The following is a 14,613-nucleotide window of genomic DNA, read 5'->3' as shown; positions in this document are numbered from 1 at the left end:
CTGCTTAGTCTGTTCTTGTAAGATATGAAAAGGAGGAATAGGCTAGAATGTGACATATTGATTTTCTCATTAACACCTGATGAAAACAGACCCAAAGGCTTTTACCCGTTTCTGGACCTTAGCCTTTCATATACAGGTCCATCCCCATTGTACATCATCCATCCATCCATCCATTTTCCAACCCGCTGAATCCAAACACAGGGTCACGGGGGTCTGCTGGAGCCAATCCCAGCCAACACAGGGTGCAAGGTAGGAAACAAACCCCGCACAGGGCGCCAGCCCACCGCAGGGCACACATACCAAGCACACACTAGGGACAATTTAGGATCGCCAATGCACCTAACCTGCATGTCTTTGGACTGTGGGAGGAAACCGGAGCACCCAGAGGAAACCCACGCAGACACGGGGAGAACATGCAAACTCCCCATTTTACATAATGCACATTTATTCCAGGACACTGTTTTTTTGTTGTACGTGCTGAAAACCTCACAAACAAAAGCTGTCTTTATTAAAAATCTGAAAGATGTTAATTGCATAATACAGTATAAAAGAAAAAGGGGGTTATAGAAAAGGGACTACTGTACATTATAAAGAGAGAAGTAACATTTGCTTAAGTTTTTTCTGAAATAATACCACACAGTTAAGGCAAGAGTCTGAAGAGTTTCAAGAGTTAGAAAGAAAGTGAGGACAGGATGGACCTGACAGCACCTCTCTGAAGCTGAATACTTTTGATTATTCTGGAAAAAAATGATACAGTTAGCATGCCACAATACAAGGTCCATTTACTGTTTATGAGCTCAGTGGTTTGCAAGTGAGTTTACTTAATGTATTTTGATGTATACTATTAAATCACAAGTTGAACAGAGAGCAGCAAATCTGAAGCATTCATTGGTTGCTTTTCTGATACATGCAGTCTGTTAAATGATAGTAAATGTTCTTGGTTGATTTCTATCACAAGTGACTTTTAGAGGTACACATTTTAACAGATTTTTGAAAGAAATAAAAAGAAATATAATTAATGCATATAGTAATAATCTTAATGTACAGCTGTGGTATTTTTCTGTTTGAAGATAAATGATTTGCTGTCTCATATATATTGCAGATGTAACACCAACATTTTGGAGTTTTTACTAAAGCAGTTTTGATAATTAAACTTTGTGGGGTATTTTAGTAATCATTTTACAATTAATTTCACAGATTTAACTTTTTTGACAATTTACTCTGGAAAGAAAACCCAGTCTATTTGACCTGTACAAAGTTTCATTCCTCTGATTTCTCCTGCATCGTTTCATTTTCAGCTAGTGCATCTTACAAAATCTTCAAAGCAACTGACATTTTAAAAGTTCAAAGGTCTTCTTTATTGATGCCATATTGAAATTATTTGAGGTGATGAGAAAGCACAAATGTGTTATGTTACCACCCTCATAATTTGAAAATAATAACATTTCATTCTTTATCCTTTTTATTGTGTAGTGTGTACTTTTAAGGGTAATTAGTTAATTTTATTACTTTTAGATCAGATTTACTGTTTGGTGGGAGTAGCTTGCATCATTTAATGTTTTTATTATTTTTTGTTGGTATCTTGCAGCTGTAGAGAAATGAGATTTGATCTCGGGCCTTGTGTCTATGTGCCTTGGTTCTAGTGCACCCAAAATTGCACATTGTAAATTACTATATGTAATAACAAAATCAGGTTTAAACAATATATGGATATTTCTTTTCTCTTTTGGTTCATAATATTACCCTACAATTAGGAAAAGAATATAATTAAATTACTTGTAGAGCAAATATAAAGTCACCCCTTAAGTAATTTGCTAATATTACTAATATTTTGTATGCAGAAAAAATAACTAGCTTAGATGCTAATGAATGATTAAAGTCATTAAGAGCAATAAATATGTAGGACTTTAGGTTTTACAATTAATTATTAATATGTGAAAATATTTGCTTTACATATGAATATTTTCATAAGAAATCCCTGAGTTCAAGGCTTTTACTGGTCATTACCAGAGGATTTATTCAAAAATAAGTTAATCATGCATATAAAGCAAATTGCTTATAAGCAATTATTTTTTATCTGTAAGAAACTTTAACATTGAGGTGTCTAAGATTATAAATACTTTTTAGAAAAATGTAGATTTATATGATATAGATTTACTGTTTAATGATATTCTGCGAGAAATACTAAGATGACAGAAAATGTTATGTCATACTCGCAAGAATTGATTGAAATGAACTATTTAATGTAGGCTTTGCCCACATTTCTCCCTTTTTTAATTCAACTTGGAATTGCTGCTAAATGCTGCTTTACGTCAGTACCAGGTTAATAGTCTCAGAGGGACTAGGAGGGGGTGAAATTGTTTCCTTTTTCAGACATCTGGTCTCAGATAAGATCAACAATAGTTAGAAATGCATATCGTTAACTACCCTGCAGTATGAAATACTGTCATTTTTACAGAGATGATTACAAGAGGGCTATAGATAGTCTCTGAAATAATAACAAGCAACTGGTTTTTTTAAAGATATGAGTTGTAAGTGCAGATAGCTTACTAATAGTGATATACTGTGTGACCCTGATATAATGCTGGGAGAGTTTACAACAGTTTCTGTCCTCACTTAGAGGTTATTTGGTATTGTCAGCCCACATATCAACATGCTTTGATTTAAATTATCATTTAGTCCATCTGGAGTTGAGCTAAATTCAAGTACACAATACCTGTAAAATGCTACACAGCTATATAACTGGACGAATAAGAGCTTGTTTTGGTGGGTAAGGCTGTATCCTAGCTTGTTTAATGTTCATACTATAATATTGTCATTAAAATTAATACTAAAGCATGATTTTAAATGTGTTATTTGGTGCTTAATGCTGGGGAAATATGTACTTTGAGTCTTTGCTATGCACAAAAAAATTAGTTGTGAATATGAAAAAATAATGTTCAAAAATAATCTGTGCCTCAAAATCATGTTTTTATACTGTACCATATTATCAGCAAGACAATGCAGCATAATGAGGCCAAAATGTCACAGTCCAGTATATACAATCACATAATGGTATAGAGGAGTAGTAGCATTGCAGGTTTATATTGATACTTTTAAACAAAGTTATATTTTTTTACATAAAGTAGTTGAGTATTTGTTTGAGAAATTACTCATTTTTAGACTCGGCTAACTTGGTTGTAAAATATTCCAAGTAAAATCTTTATATGCATGTATAATCATTAACATAAGACAGTATATTTGTCTTATTCATGTAGGAGTCTTTTATGACATAAAAATATGTTTCATTATAATTTTTATGTCATTAGAAGTAAAACTGTGTACTGCTTATATCTGTAATAGAAATAAAGTGAATGCCTATACAAAGAGCTTTGTCAAAGAGTAATTATTTATCAGCAACCTTTTTGGGTAATTTAGATATTCTTCAGTTAGAAGCAAAGGTAAAAGTACAGATACACAGTATACATTTTATGTATTTTAGTGTATGTAATGGTGTGTGTATGTACTGTATATATATATAAGTTAACATATCAAATGTGTAATATTGTGACAGTATGATAAAAAAAACATTCCAATGGGCATATCAAATAATGCAAATTCACATTACTGTGAAAAGCTAAAAACTGACATCAACATTGCTCTGTGGGGAGAAAGCTCTCCTAGCCCAGCTGTGTCATTATTATCAATGTCTGGCCTTTGATCAGTAATGTCAACATCTTTCATATTGACAAATGCGCTGTCCACTTGCATTGTGTGGAGAATGTTTTACAGGCTATGAATGATTATGAATCATACCTCTCAGCCCATGGACTCTAGTGCCTTGCAGTGTTTTCACATTTACCATTTGACAAGTAAATGCATCTCGACTTTCCTTTGAGAATTTTTGCAACATTTGATGAAAGACTTTTACCAAATAAACAGTAGTTCCCTGTGCAATGCAATTTGTAAATAACCAACAGAGATGCCTGAAATACAGAAGAGCATTCTCATACCTCTGGATAATACAAAGCTGGCATGAAAATACAGAAATATTTGCAGAAATCTGAATATAAAAATGACACTGATATATGACATGTCCAAAAAGAAAACATTTACGTTGACATTTTCCTAAAGACAACTAGGTTATTTGGATATTCACAAATAATCAAGAGCAATAGTCCTTTTTTTAATTACAGTATATCAGAAATCTCTAATGGATTATTTTTTTGTTTTTTTGCAAAGCTATAACGTGTTTTTGAACATATTGGTAGATTTTTCTTTGTAAATGTTTTTTATCTCCTTTTACATGGCCTATGTGAAATAACTTTTTTTTCTAGACATTAATTGTTTCTCTTCTTTTTTGTTTAACTGTTTTTTAAACTATTTGTAATAGTTTCTGACTATGGAGCTTGTACTGCTATATTCTAGTCTCATTAATGAAAAAATAGAACAATAAGGGAACAGCATATGCTGGTTCATAAATACCACATCCTCATTCTCTGACCTTGATTAAGTGACAATAAGCTGTACTGTACCTAAATTTTATGAATTCACCATCTCAGTAAATTATTATACTGTATGTTACATGTACGTTGGGAGGGTGTTATTTATAAAGAAGTGTTTGAAATAACTTTCCAGACAAAAATGCCTTGAAACTTGGTAGTAGCAGAATTCGAGGTTATATTTTTAATCTGTAAAAAAATGAAAAATGCTAGTGGATTGATTTGAATTTAAACCATTATTGCCATGCAACATTGCTACTTAGAATTTCTGTAAGTATTAAAGTCATAATATAATAATAACAAAATCAAAACATTGCACAGTTTAAAATATCCAAAAATCACTTAAACATATCACAGCAATAATTTAAGATAATGTAATACACACCTAATACATATATAACCAGTACATCTTGGATAATTACCTTTATAATCAATAGCTTTCTTTGTAAATTAAGCTTTATCAGAACTTTTAATTGGCCCAAATGAATATATTATCCCCTACCTCTGTGAAAATTAGATGCCTAATAAAATTCCTAATTTTTACATGATCATGTAAATTGTAAATGCATTTGCAGCATTGAAACTGATGTTATTTCCTTCTCTCCACAGATGTCAGCTATAGAAAACATGGCAGAAAAGCTGGACAGTTTTAATTCACTAAAGACAGAAGCCAATGATCTCATACGGTCTGTTCCTTCCATGTTTGACTTTAGGGCGCCTCCAAATAATATGCCAGAAAATCTCCTGAGAAAGGGAAAGGAACGGTATACCTGCAGGTGATTACAGGGTTAATTGCAGTTGTCTTCATCGAGTCTCCACACTTAAGTTTCCAAGAACCACACTGTTTACTTTTGAAATTGCCCCTGATTAGAAGATTAATAGAAACTGTTAGGGCACAGTCTTTGCTTTGATGTTCTTCAATGTGGTCTTTATGTTCAGATGCTGCTGCCATTGATATACTTTTTAATCCTTTAAGTAAGAGTAATTGCTAATACACAGTGTGTAAATTCATACAATGATAATGTTTCACTTCACAAAACATTGTAAATCAGCAATTATTCAGTGTTAAAAGAAGTGTTTTAATGAGTATTATATGAACAAAAGAATTTATGCAGTGTATTTGTAATCAAACAAAACTAACTAGGATTTTTTTTACTGTTTCTCATGTTTTTTGCTTTAAAAGTGTGCATTTTAATAAATAGTGGTGATTGGGAAATTAGCATTGTTAAGCCAAACCTCATTAGTGAAAAATAATCTTTTTATATATATAAACAGGGATACTTATCAAGTATAGGTATTTACTTTCCTTTAAGTTGCTGGTGGATTATTGAGTTTACATTCTATGAAATGTTTATAAATGAAGTTCATGTATCAAGAGTTAATATTTCTTTCCAAAGGTACTGTGGGAAGATTTTTCCACGATCTGCAAACCTTACTCGTCACCTGCGTACTCATACTGGTGAACAGCCTTACAGGTATTTATAACAAGAGAGCATGCAACTGTTTTTTTTGCTGTTCCTGTGTTGAGCTGACACACATCGTTAACCTACAAAGTCTGAAAATGCCATTTAAATGCCCCTTATAAGAAACTTTTCTCTTTTAATTTTATGTAGTGCATTCTGTTACACTGTTTGGTATATATATTTTGATAAATCTACCACTGCCATCATAATTTTACATAGCTTAAATAATAATTAATAATTTACTTTTTATGTAGTTATATATGCTACAACTAAGATCTACACCATTATATTTTACTATTATTTAGAATTAAACGTAAGAACTTAATGATGGATAAAGAGATTCCTTATGTATGCATAAGTTGACATGCTTTATCCGGGTCAGCTGTTTAAACTATAATTGTGCATATGACAATAGGAGTTATTATATTGTGGAATAACATTAATGGAAGTGTAATAGCAGAATGGTTAATGCTGCTGTTTCACAGAACCAGTGTCCTGGATTTGAACTTTGCATCCAGTCATTGTCCAAATGTCATTGCCCCAAGTTTGCATGGATTTTCCTCAAAGTACTCTGGTTCATCCACATGCACAAAGATGTGCCGGTTAGGTTATTCACAGTTTAAAACTGGTCCACATGAGTTAGTTTAAGAAGGCCACGAGATGGACTGCCGCTGTGCCTAGGGCATTTTCTTGCCTTGCACCTGGGGCTGCTTCCTATATGATAAGTGTGAAATGTTATTTTACGCTGATTTTTTTTCAGTAAGTAGCCCTGTTATCAAGCTATCAAATTATAGACAGGTTTTGGTTTCCAGATTTTTTTCCACTCTTCATAACTTTATGAGTATATCTTTATATTAAGCTTTATCATGGTATACAAGAAAATCAAATGCTGAATATCTATTTATTAGTATAAAAATATAAAATATTTCTTATTTGTTGTTAATAGTAAGATTTAACTAGGTTAGATGCTAGGAGCAATGTTTTAACACGATATGTTTTACATTGCTACAGCAGTGTTTTCAACAACGTTGTATGTTTTTTTACTAAAAAAGCCTGAAACAATTATTATTCTCAAAAATAATTCTGGTGATGAAAAATAGCCATTGCTTAGAATGGGTCAGAATTGTTTTGAAGTCTTGAAGAGGATGTTAGATGAAAAATTAGGGTGATGAGAACTGCAGGCAAGTTTCCAGCAAGAGCAGTTGAAATAATTATTTTATGTCTAAGTAACGGCTTGAAGAGAAATGCATTTAAGGCCCATGGGACCTGAAATGACCACAGGGTAAGAAAATTGATGCCTCTGGTACCAGTGTGATAGACTAAACTGCCCACATTGGCAGAGTATTAAACAATTGTTCTGTTTATTGCAGTTTTTTTGGAAGATAACAAAATTTCCTCTGGGATAGGCAATCGAGCAAGCTAATTCTAGCAGAAGAAAAGATGTAATCATTGTATAATTTTGCATGAAGAAATTTGGCATTCTTTCCAGTTTTGCAAAGTTTGGACAAATTTCTTGCATGCTTATTTTCTATGCAAAGAGCTTAATTTTATTACACTGGCAGAACATGAAAAAGATAGTTTGTACCTTAAAATGGTCATTAATCATATCAATATGAATATTAAGAACAGCTACAGTGGGATACTAAAGAACTAACTTTTAAAGGCACAATAAATAAATAATACTGAACTAATTTTTAAACGTACAATGAATAAAAAATAATATTTACTCAATTTACATGCCTCACCATCATCTTTTAATTGTTTCTTTAAATATTTTGTTTTCCTTTACACAATTTATACAGGTATTTTCCAAAATGATAAAATTAATTTTTAAAAGCAAAACACATTCCTAAACTCTAGTGAAACCACCAAAAATCTGACCCTTTCCAACATCACTGCAAATATGTAACTTAGGAAATATATAAGATTATCCTTAGTATATATGTATTAGCATACTATATTTTGTTCCATCAATCTTGAACTCTGTGTCCATACTTGCTGCTGAATATTTAGATCAGGGGTGTTTGATGCTGGAGGAACACAGTGCCTGCAGGTTTTTGTTTCAACTCAGCTTATTATTACTAGTTACTGTTGCACAAAAAATATTTTTGTGCTTTGTTTTAGTAGGCACACTTGTTAAGATTCACAACCCTTAACTGCTTTAGGTCTGAAAACAGTTGCATTCATTGATATTAATTGCTTGTTTGCTTAACCAGCTGCTGATTAACAATCAGATGCAAATGGCAAACAATTCGCAATCTAACATGGTCTCTTTAACACCCATGTATGGCCATCATGAAGTTTTAGTTTAAGTGAATTATTTAGAAGGAAATGGAAAACAACAAAGTGAAGGACTGAAAATGACTAATCTGTTTCACAAATTGGATCATAGTCTCATAATGAAAGTCTACAATATAAGAATAACCTAGTGTGGCAGAATGTAAACACTAACATTTATACAATAAGTTCCTTTATTAGCGAGGATTTACTTCTTAATAATCATTTGGTTTGGAACAAAAACTAGCAGCTCTCTAAGACCCTTGATTTAGGTAATGTTTTCAAATCTTTCTGCCATTAAAAGGCTGAGAAAAAGATGGGGGGATCCCACAAAGTCTCAGGATGACTCAAAGGGCAGTGGAATGAAAGTTGACAAAGGTTGCAAAGGAACTCTGAGACTTCGTGGGGTCCCCCCAAAGATGCTGGATATCATGGCCGGCCTGTACACTGAGTGAGTGCTGTACAGAGTGGAGACAGAACCTCTGCATTTTTCCCAGTTGATTCTGGGGTTTGTCAGGGGGTGTGTTCTCGCTCCTCCTCTGTCCAATGCTTCCATGGACTGGATGTTGGGCAGGGTAATGGGGTCCAGTGGCTGTGGGGCATCAATTGGTGAAGAGAGATTCACTGATCTTGGCTTTGCTGACGATGCTGTGATCATGGAGTCAAAGGAGGCTCTGATTGGACCTCTCAAGAGACTGAGTGAGGAGTCTTGAATGTGTGGGCTTGCGAGTGTCCTGCGTAAAAAACAAAATCCATGTCTTTAATGACCTCTTGGGCACAGCGATCAGCAGTGTGTCTGTCCGCTGAGAAAGTGTAGACCTTGTTGAGAGGTTTACTTAATCGGCAGCGAAGTTGATGTCTTTGGTGACTCTTCCCATGAAGTCAGTAGATGGATTGGGAGAGCATGAGGGGGCCATGAGGTTACTGGAAAGGGGTGTTTGGCACTTCTGATACCTTTTCAATAGGACGATGGTCCAAATCTTTAGAGTCCTGGTGCTTCTTGTTTTACTATATGGTTGTGAGACATGGATGCTATCCAGTGACCTGAGTAGAAGACTGGACTCATTTGGTACCGTGTCTCTTCGGAAAATCCTTGGGTACTGCTGGTTTGACTGGTCTGATTGCTCACGGAGTCCCGAATAAGTCTCATTACCCTTATTATGAGGGAGCACCAGTTATGGCACTACGGCCATGTGGCGTGATTCCCCAAAGGTGATCCGGTTCACAGGATTCACATTTTTGAGGACCTGAGTGGCTGGACCAGACAAAGGGGACACCCACATAACACCTGGCTGTGGCAGGTAGATGGTCATTTCTGTGGAGTGGGACTGGACCGCGTATCTGCCTGGGAGGTTACCAACTGGGAGCCCAAGTTGTTTCATCGTGTAGTGGGTGTGGCAATGTGCTCTACCAGTACATGCTCCCCAACCTGACCTGACCTGAAAAAGATGCAACCTTTAAACAAAATCATTGTAACAAATGTAAAAAAATTGGTAGTGTCCAAAACATGGCAATACTGCTTTCTGTCACAGAACATTTCATATTTTTTTTCTGTCTAATTTAATGTGAGTCTTAACTTAGTTTTTTTGGAGCATTCTCAATAACACATTTTCCAGTTTTGTACGGTGGTGGGCAGAGCATATCCAGTAACACTTTACATTAAGTGTCCATAATTACACTGTAACTACTATGTAATTACCTGTATAAGTACAGTGTAACTATGAGTTATTACTCCGTACTAACTGTGTAATACAAAATAACGTTATAGTTAATTACTCAGTTGCCATTGTTATTCCATCCATCCATCCATTTTCCAACCCGCTGAATCCGACCACAGGGTCACGGGGGTCCGCTGGAGCCAATCCCAGCCAACACAGGGCACAAGGCAGGAACCAATCCCGGGCAGGGTGCCAACCCACCGCAGGACACACACAAACACACTCAGCATACACTAGGGCCAATTTAGAATCGCCAATCCACCTAACCAGCATGTCTTTGGACTGTGGGAGGAAACCGGAGCGCCCGGAGGAAACCCACACAGACACGGGGAGAACATGCAAACTCCACGCACGGAGGACCCGGGAAGCGAACCCAGGTCCCCCAACTGCGAGGCAGCAGCGCTACCCACTGCGCCACCGTGCCGCCTTGTTATTCCACAATTAATATAATTACAATGTAACAATTTATCACTGATCCAAAAACAAGTGTACTTACATAGTTACATTGTATCTGTACTTTCAAAATGTAATAAAAACATCAGGGTATGTAACTATAACTATGTAAGAGATGTTCCATGGTCTCGGCAATTTTATTGGAGAAGTGCAGTGATAGATAACTGCATAGGTTTTCAATGATATTTCAAGATCTTTTTTAAATGGTGAAAACACCTTTGCAAACAGATCTTGAAATATCATCGAAAACCTATGCAGTTATCACTGCAATTCTCCATTAAAATTGCCCAGACCATGGAACATCTGTTACATAGTTGTAGTTACATATCCTGATGTTTTTATTACATTTTGAAAGTACAGATACATCGTAACTATGTAAGAACACTTATTTTTGGATCAGTGATAAATTGTTACATTGTAATTATATAAACTGTGGAATACAATGACAACTGAGTAATTAACTATAGCATTACTTTGTATTACACAGTAAGTATGGAGTAATAACTCATAGTTACACTGTACTTATACAGGTAATTAAATAGTAGTTACAGTGTAATTATGGACACTTAATGTAAAGTGTTGACGCATATCCTAGCAGCAAGAGAAGAAAGAGTCCATCAAAAAGCCTATAGTCAGTTGTGCACAAACACACTCACATCCATATTGGGAATGTTTAGAATAGCCATTTTACTTAATATGCTTATGTTGACGATGTGGTTGGAAAAGTAGAGTACCTATAGAAAAACACAGGCTGACATGGAAGTTTCACACTACAATAACTAAGCGTAGGAGCCAGTATGTTGGATGCGTGAAATGGCAAAACTGTTCACTGAACCAGCTGATGCCTTGTTTAGTTGTATATTTGGAAGTATTTGTCATCCGTGTGTAAATTTATTTATGCAATTGCGTGTGCTTGGTCTGCTTAATAAGAGTTCTAGCAATGAAGGTAAACAATTATAGTAACATTTTTTTCTCCACCTAAGCCTATTGACTGTTATTTTAGGCTGTGGAAACAAGATTTCAGATTATTGTAAGAAAATAGATTCCTATCAAGCTACCTTTTAAAGCTAAAGGGCTCTATTTAAATATGATATAATGCGATACTATTTAGCCTTTTTTGGTTCTCCTGTACGTTAGAGGCACACCAGCCAAAAGCCACCTAGCAACTTTAATATACCAGGACACAGGCAAGAAAAGTTTCTAAGAATTATGATCACTGCAATAGTACTTATTAGTCAATAGTGGCTTAATAATGGTTTCATTTTTGCTTAGTTTAAATACATTATTATATTCCCATATTGAAAAAGACATTTGTTTTTGTTTTTCTAGGTGCAAATACTGTGATCGTTCATTCAGTATCTCTTCCAATCTACAAAGACACATTCGTAACATCCATAACAAAGAAAAACCTTTCAAATGTCACCTGTGTGATAGGTGCTTTGGTCAGCAGACCAACTTGGACAGACATTTGAAGAAACATGAAAATGGAAATTTGTCAGGTAAATTGCTCTCCATTTTCCTGCACGCCTAGTTTTCAACATACATGTAGTGCATATTCCAATATGTATAATGTCATATATAAAATACATAAATGATACATAATATTAAGTGACATGCTTATTGTTGGGGCAAAAGAATGTTCCTGAAGTAGTGAACACTTAGCTGTAGAATTGTTTTACTTAGGTACAGGCTTTTCAGATAGCAAGCTTGAAAAACATGTTTATTGTTTAGGCTGTTCCTAAACAGTAGTGCTTGTCAGCATTCTGTCCTCTGTGATTAACACTTACAGAATCCAAATGTAACTGGCCTTCTGTTTCACAAGGTACTGCAATGTCTTCACCTCAGTCAGAACTGGACAGCAGCAGTGCAATACTAGATGATAAGGAAGACGCCTACTTTAATGAAATCCGGAATTTTATTGGGAATGCTAGCCAGAATAACCAATCGCCAGAGCATTCAGATGAAGGGTGAGGCTTTTTCATTCCTACTAAATTTTTTGCTTTCAATGAAAAAAAGTATTTTGCATTTGTGTATTACTCACTCAGCTCTAAGACATATAGACACCCATTGAAGCTGCAATTGTTTTATTCCTTTTTCACCATTTAAGAACATTAATATTATCAGTAAGGATTTAATATGGTGCCTTCAAATTGATTATAATAACGCATGAGAGTATTAAAACGTCAGAATTCATTTTCTTAAGATTTATATTTTAGTTCGAGTTACCTCTTGGTGATTTTCTATGTTTAGCAAACAGGTAGATATTGTGCATTTCCATTGCCTTCCAGTAGATGTCATTGTATACATCCCCTTTTCTGATACTATGCTTAAATGCAGTACATTGTTCTTTATTTCATTCTTATCAGCACTAGATAAAAGGTTCATGTGCAAACACACAAAGAAAATGACAGAGGACAAGGAATAAATGGGAGGTACATTCTGCAAAAGATAGATTCTTTCTACTTTTTTGTCCTATAGTTGGTAAATATTTTTCAGTGTCTTTTATGCTTTCACATTACAAAAAGCAGAGCACTTGTGTTTTCTTATTCTTTCTGATATGGTCTGCTTCCTGTACCTTGTCTGATAATAGATGCCATCATGAAGTTCAATTAAACAATATTATTTTGGAAATTATTTACTTTCTTCAGAAAACTGACTAGTGTTTTCCAGAATATTTTTTGGATTATTGGAATTAAATACAAATTCAGTTTTTAATAAAAGAAATGCAATTTTTTTAAGTGTATTTTTTCTTTTCATGTATCTTAGTTTTACTGTTACATATATTTTATACCATATATGTTAATAATTCTTGTTAGAATACATAGCTCCCATTCAAACTTGATTCTTATTTTCTTTTTACAGTGTATTCATTTTGTCTGCCTCAAGTGCTGAACTATGCTAATAACAATCTCAATTAGGCTAATTTGAGACACATTATTCCAAAGTTCACGAGAAAGAATGCAGGCCTGTTATGTCCATTATGTGTTAGGAAACAAATTACACCATGTCTAAAATGAACTGTCAAGAAGTTGCTGTTACTACAAAAGTTGTTAAGATAACATTAGCAAAGTGGATGTGTGAACACTCCGTCTGCTAATTTCAATCAAAAATTACTTTAAGATATACCCATGAGCTCTTTGACAAATAAAGGACCCATTTATATTCAAATAACAGCTGGTTCTGAAACAACAATCAGGACTATACATGTTGTTAAGGCATCTTCCATGTTGTTGACTTTTAGCCATTTGTGGAATTGTAAATTAATTTTGACATGCTAGTTATTGTTCAGGCTTAAATGTAAATATGAAATTATATAAGATGGTTATGACAAAGATGTAGACAGCATTTTTAGATGCAATCAATTTAGGAGTATACTACTAGACAGCAATGGGAAAGGACTTTTCAATAAAAAATAATCTCATATAAGGAATGGAATTCAGCAATCAACATGCTAGAAAGCATAGTGTAAAAAACTGTATCTCACACCTCTTGCCTCAGATTATTTAAATTCAGTTTGGGACACAATCTATCCTATGACTGATGTCAGCAAGCTTTTATCTCCCTTGGTTATGTTTTGGGATCACCCTACAGATAACACTGTTTTGGAGAAAAATATGTTTGTTATCCATCAGATAGCATTGGATATTCAATTATTCCCAGGTCTTTAACAGCATTATTTTGTGTAACATCAGAGGAGAAAACACTATGCACAAAAAAATCTATTGTGATGTCTTACACTACAGTCAATATATTTTACTGAACTGGAGGACTCTTAACCCACTTCCCATAACTTAATAGGAAAGTGATACACAACTAATTTTCTATATGAGAAATTTAGTGACACTATTCTAAAATAAACATGCTAGGCCTCTTCCTGTCCTCTTTGATGTCTCAATACATAGAGCAACCTCACGCTATTCACATAACTCTATGAAATGGGTAAGGGAGTAAGTTTGACTTAATGTAATTTAATTTTAAACATATACAGTATGTCTGGAATATAGTTTTGATTGCATTTTTGACAGAACTGTGCTTTTCTTATTGTAATGTGATGTATAAGTTCAATACAATTAAAATAAATAAATAAATAAACTTTGGTATGTTTTAGCCTTTTAAGCTTAGAAAACTGCAAAGGATTGGAATCTCACAGATCTCCTTTGACTTTACATTTGTAATGGAGATTAGAATTATGGAAGTATTAAATAAGCTAAAAGTTGATTA

General features: G+C 34.3%; 1 protein-coding gene across 10 annotated transcripts in view; it reads left to right on the top strand.

The window, feature by feature from the left end:
- mecom (MDS1 and EVI1 complex locus) overlaps nucleotides 1–14,613 on the top strand; it is a 553,785-nt gene that overhangs the window by 528,112 nt on the left and 11,060 nt on the right. For all 10 annotated transcript variants that reach the window (XM_028794623.2, XM_051921896.1, XM_051921892.1 and 7 more), the window contains 4 exons: nucleotides 5,091–5,257; nucleotides 5,879–5,956; nucleotides 11,722–11,891; nucleotides 12,215–12,359. In XM_028794623.2, coding sequence (XP_028650456.1) covers nucleotides 5,091–5,257; nucleotides 5,879–5,956; nucleotides 11,722–11,891; nucleotides 12,215–12,359 — 560 coding nt within the window. The remainder of the gene's footprint in view (nucleotides 1–5,090; nucleotides 5,258–5,878; nucleotides 5,957–11,721; nucleotides 11,892–12,214; nucleotides 12,360–14,613) is intronic.

This window comes from Erpetoichthys calabaricus, chromosome 2 (assembly GCF_900747795.2).
Source record: "Erpetoichthys calabaricus chromosome 2, fErpCal1.3, whole genome shotgun sequence".
Lineage (NCBI taxonomy): Eukaryota > Metazoa > Chordata > Cladistia > Polypteriformes > Polypteridae > Erpetoichthys > Erpetoichthys calabaricus.
Note: the sequence above shows the minus strand (reverse complement) of the source record. Positions and strands in the feature narration are given on the sequence as shown.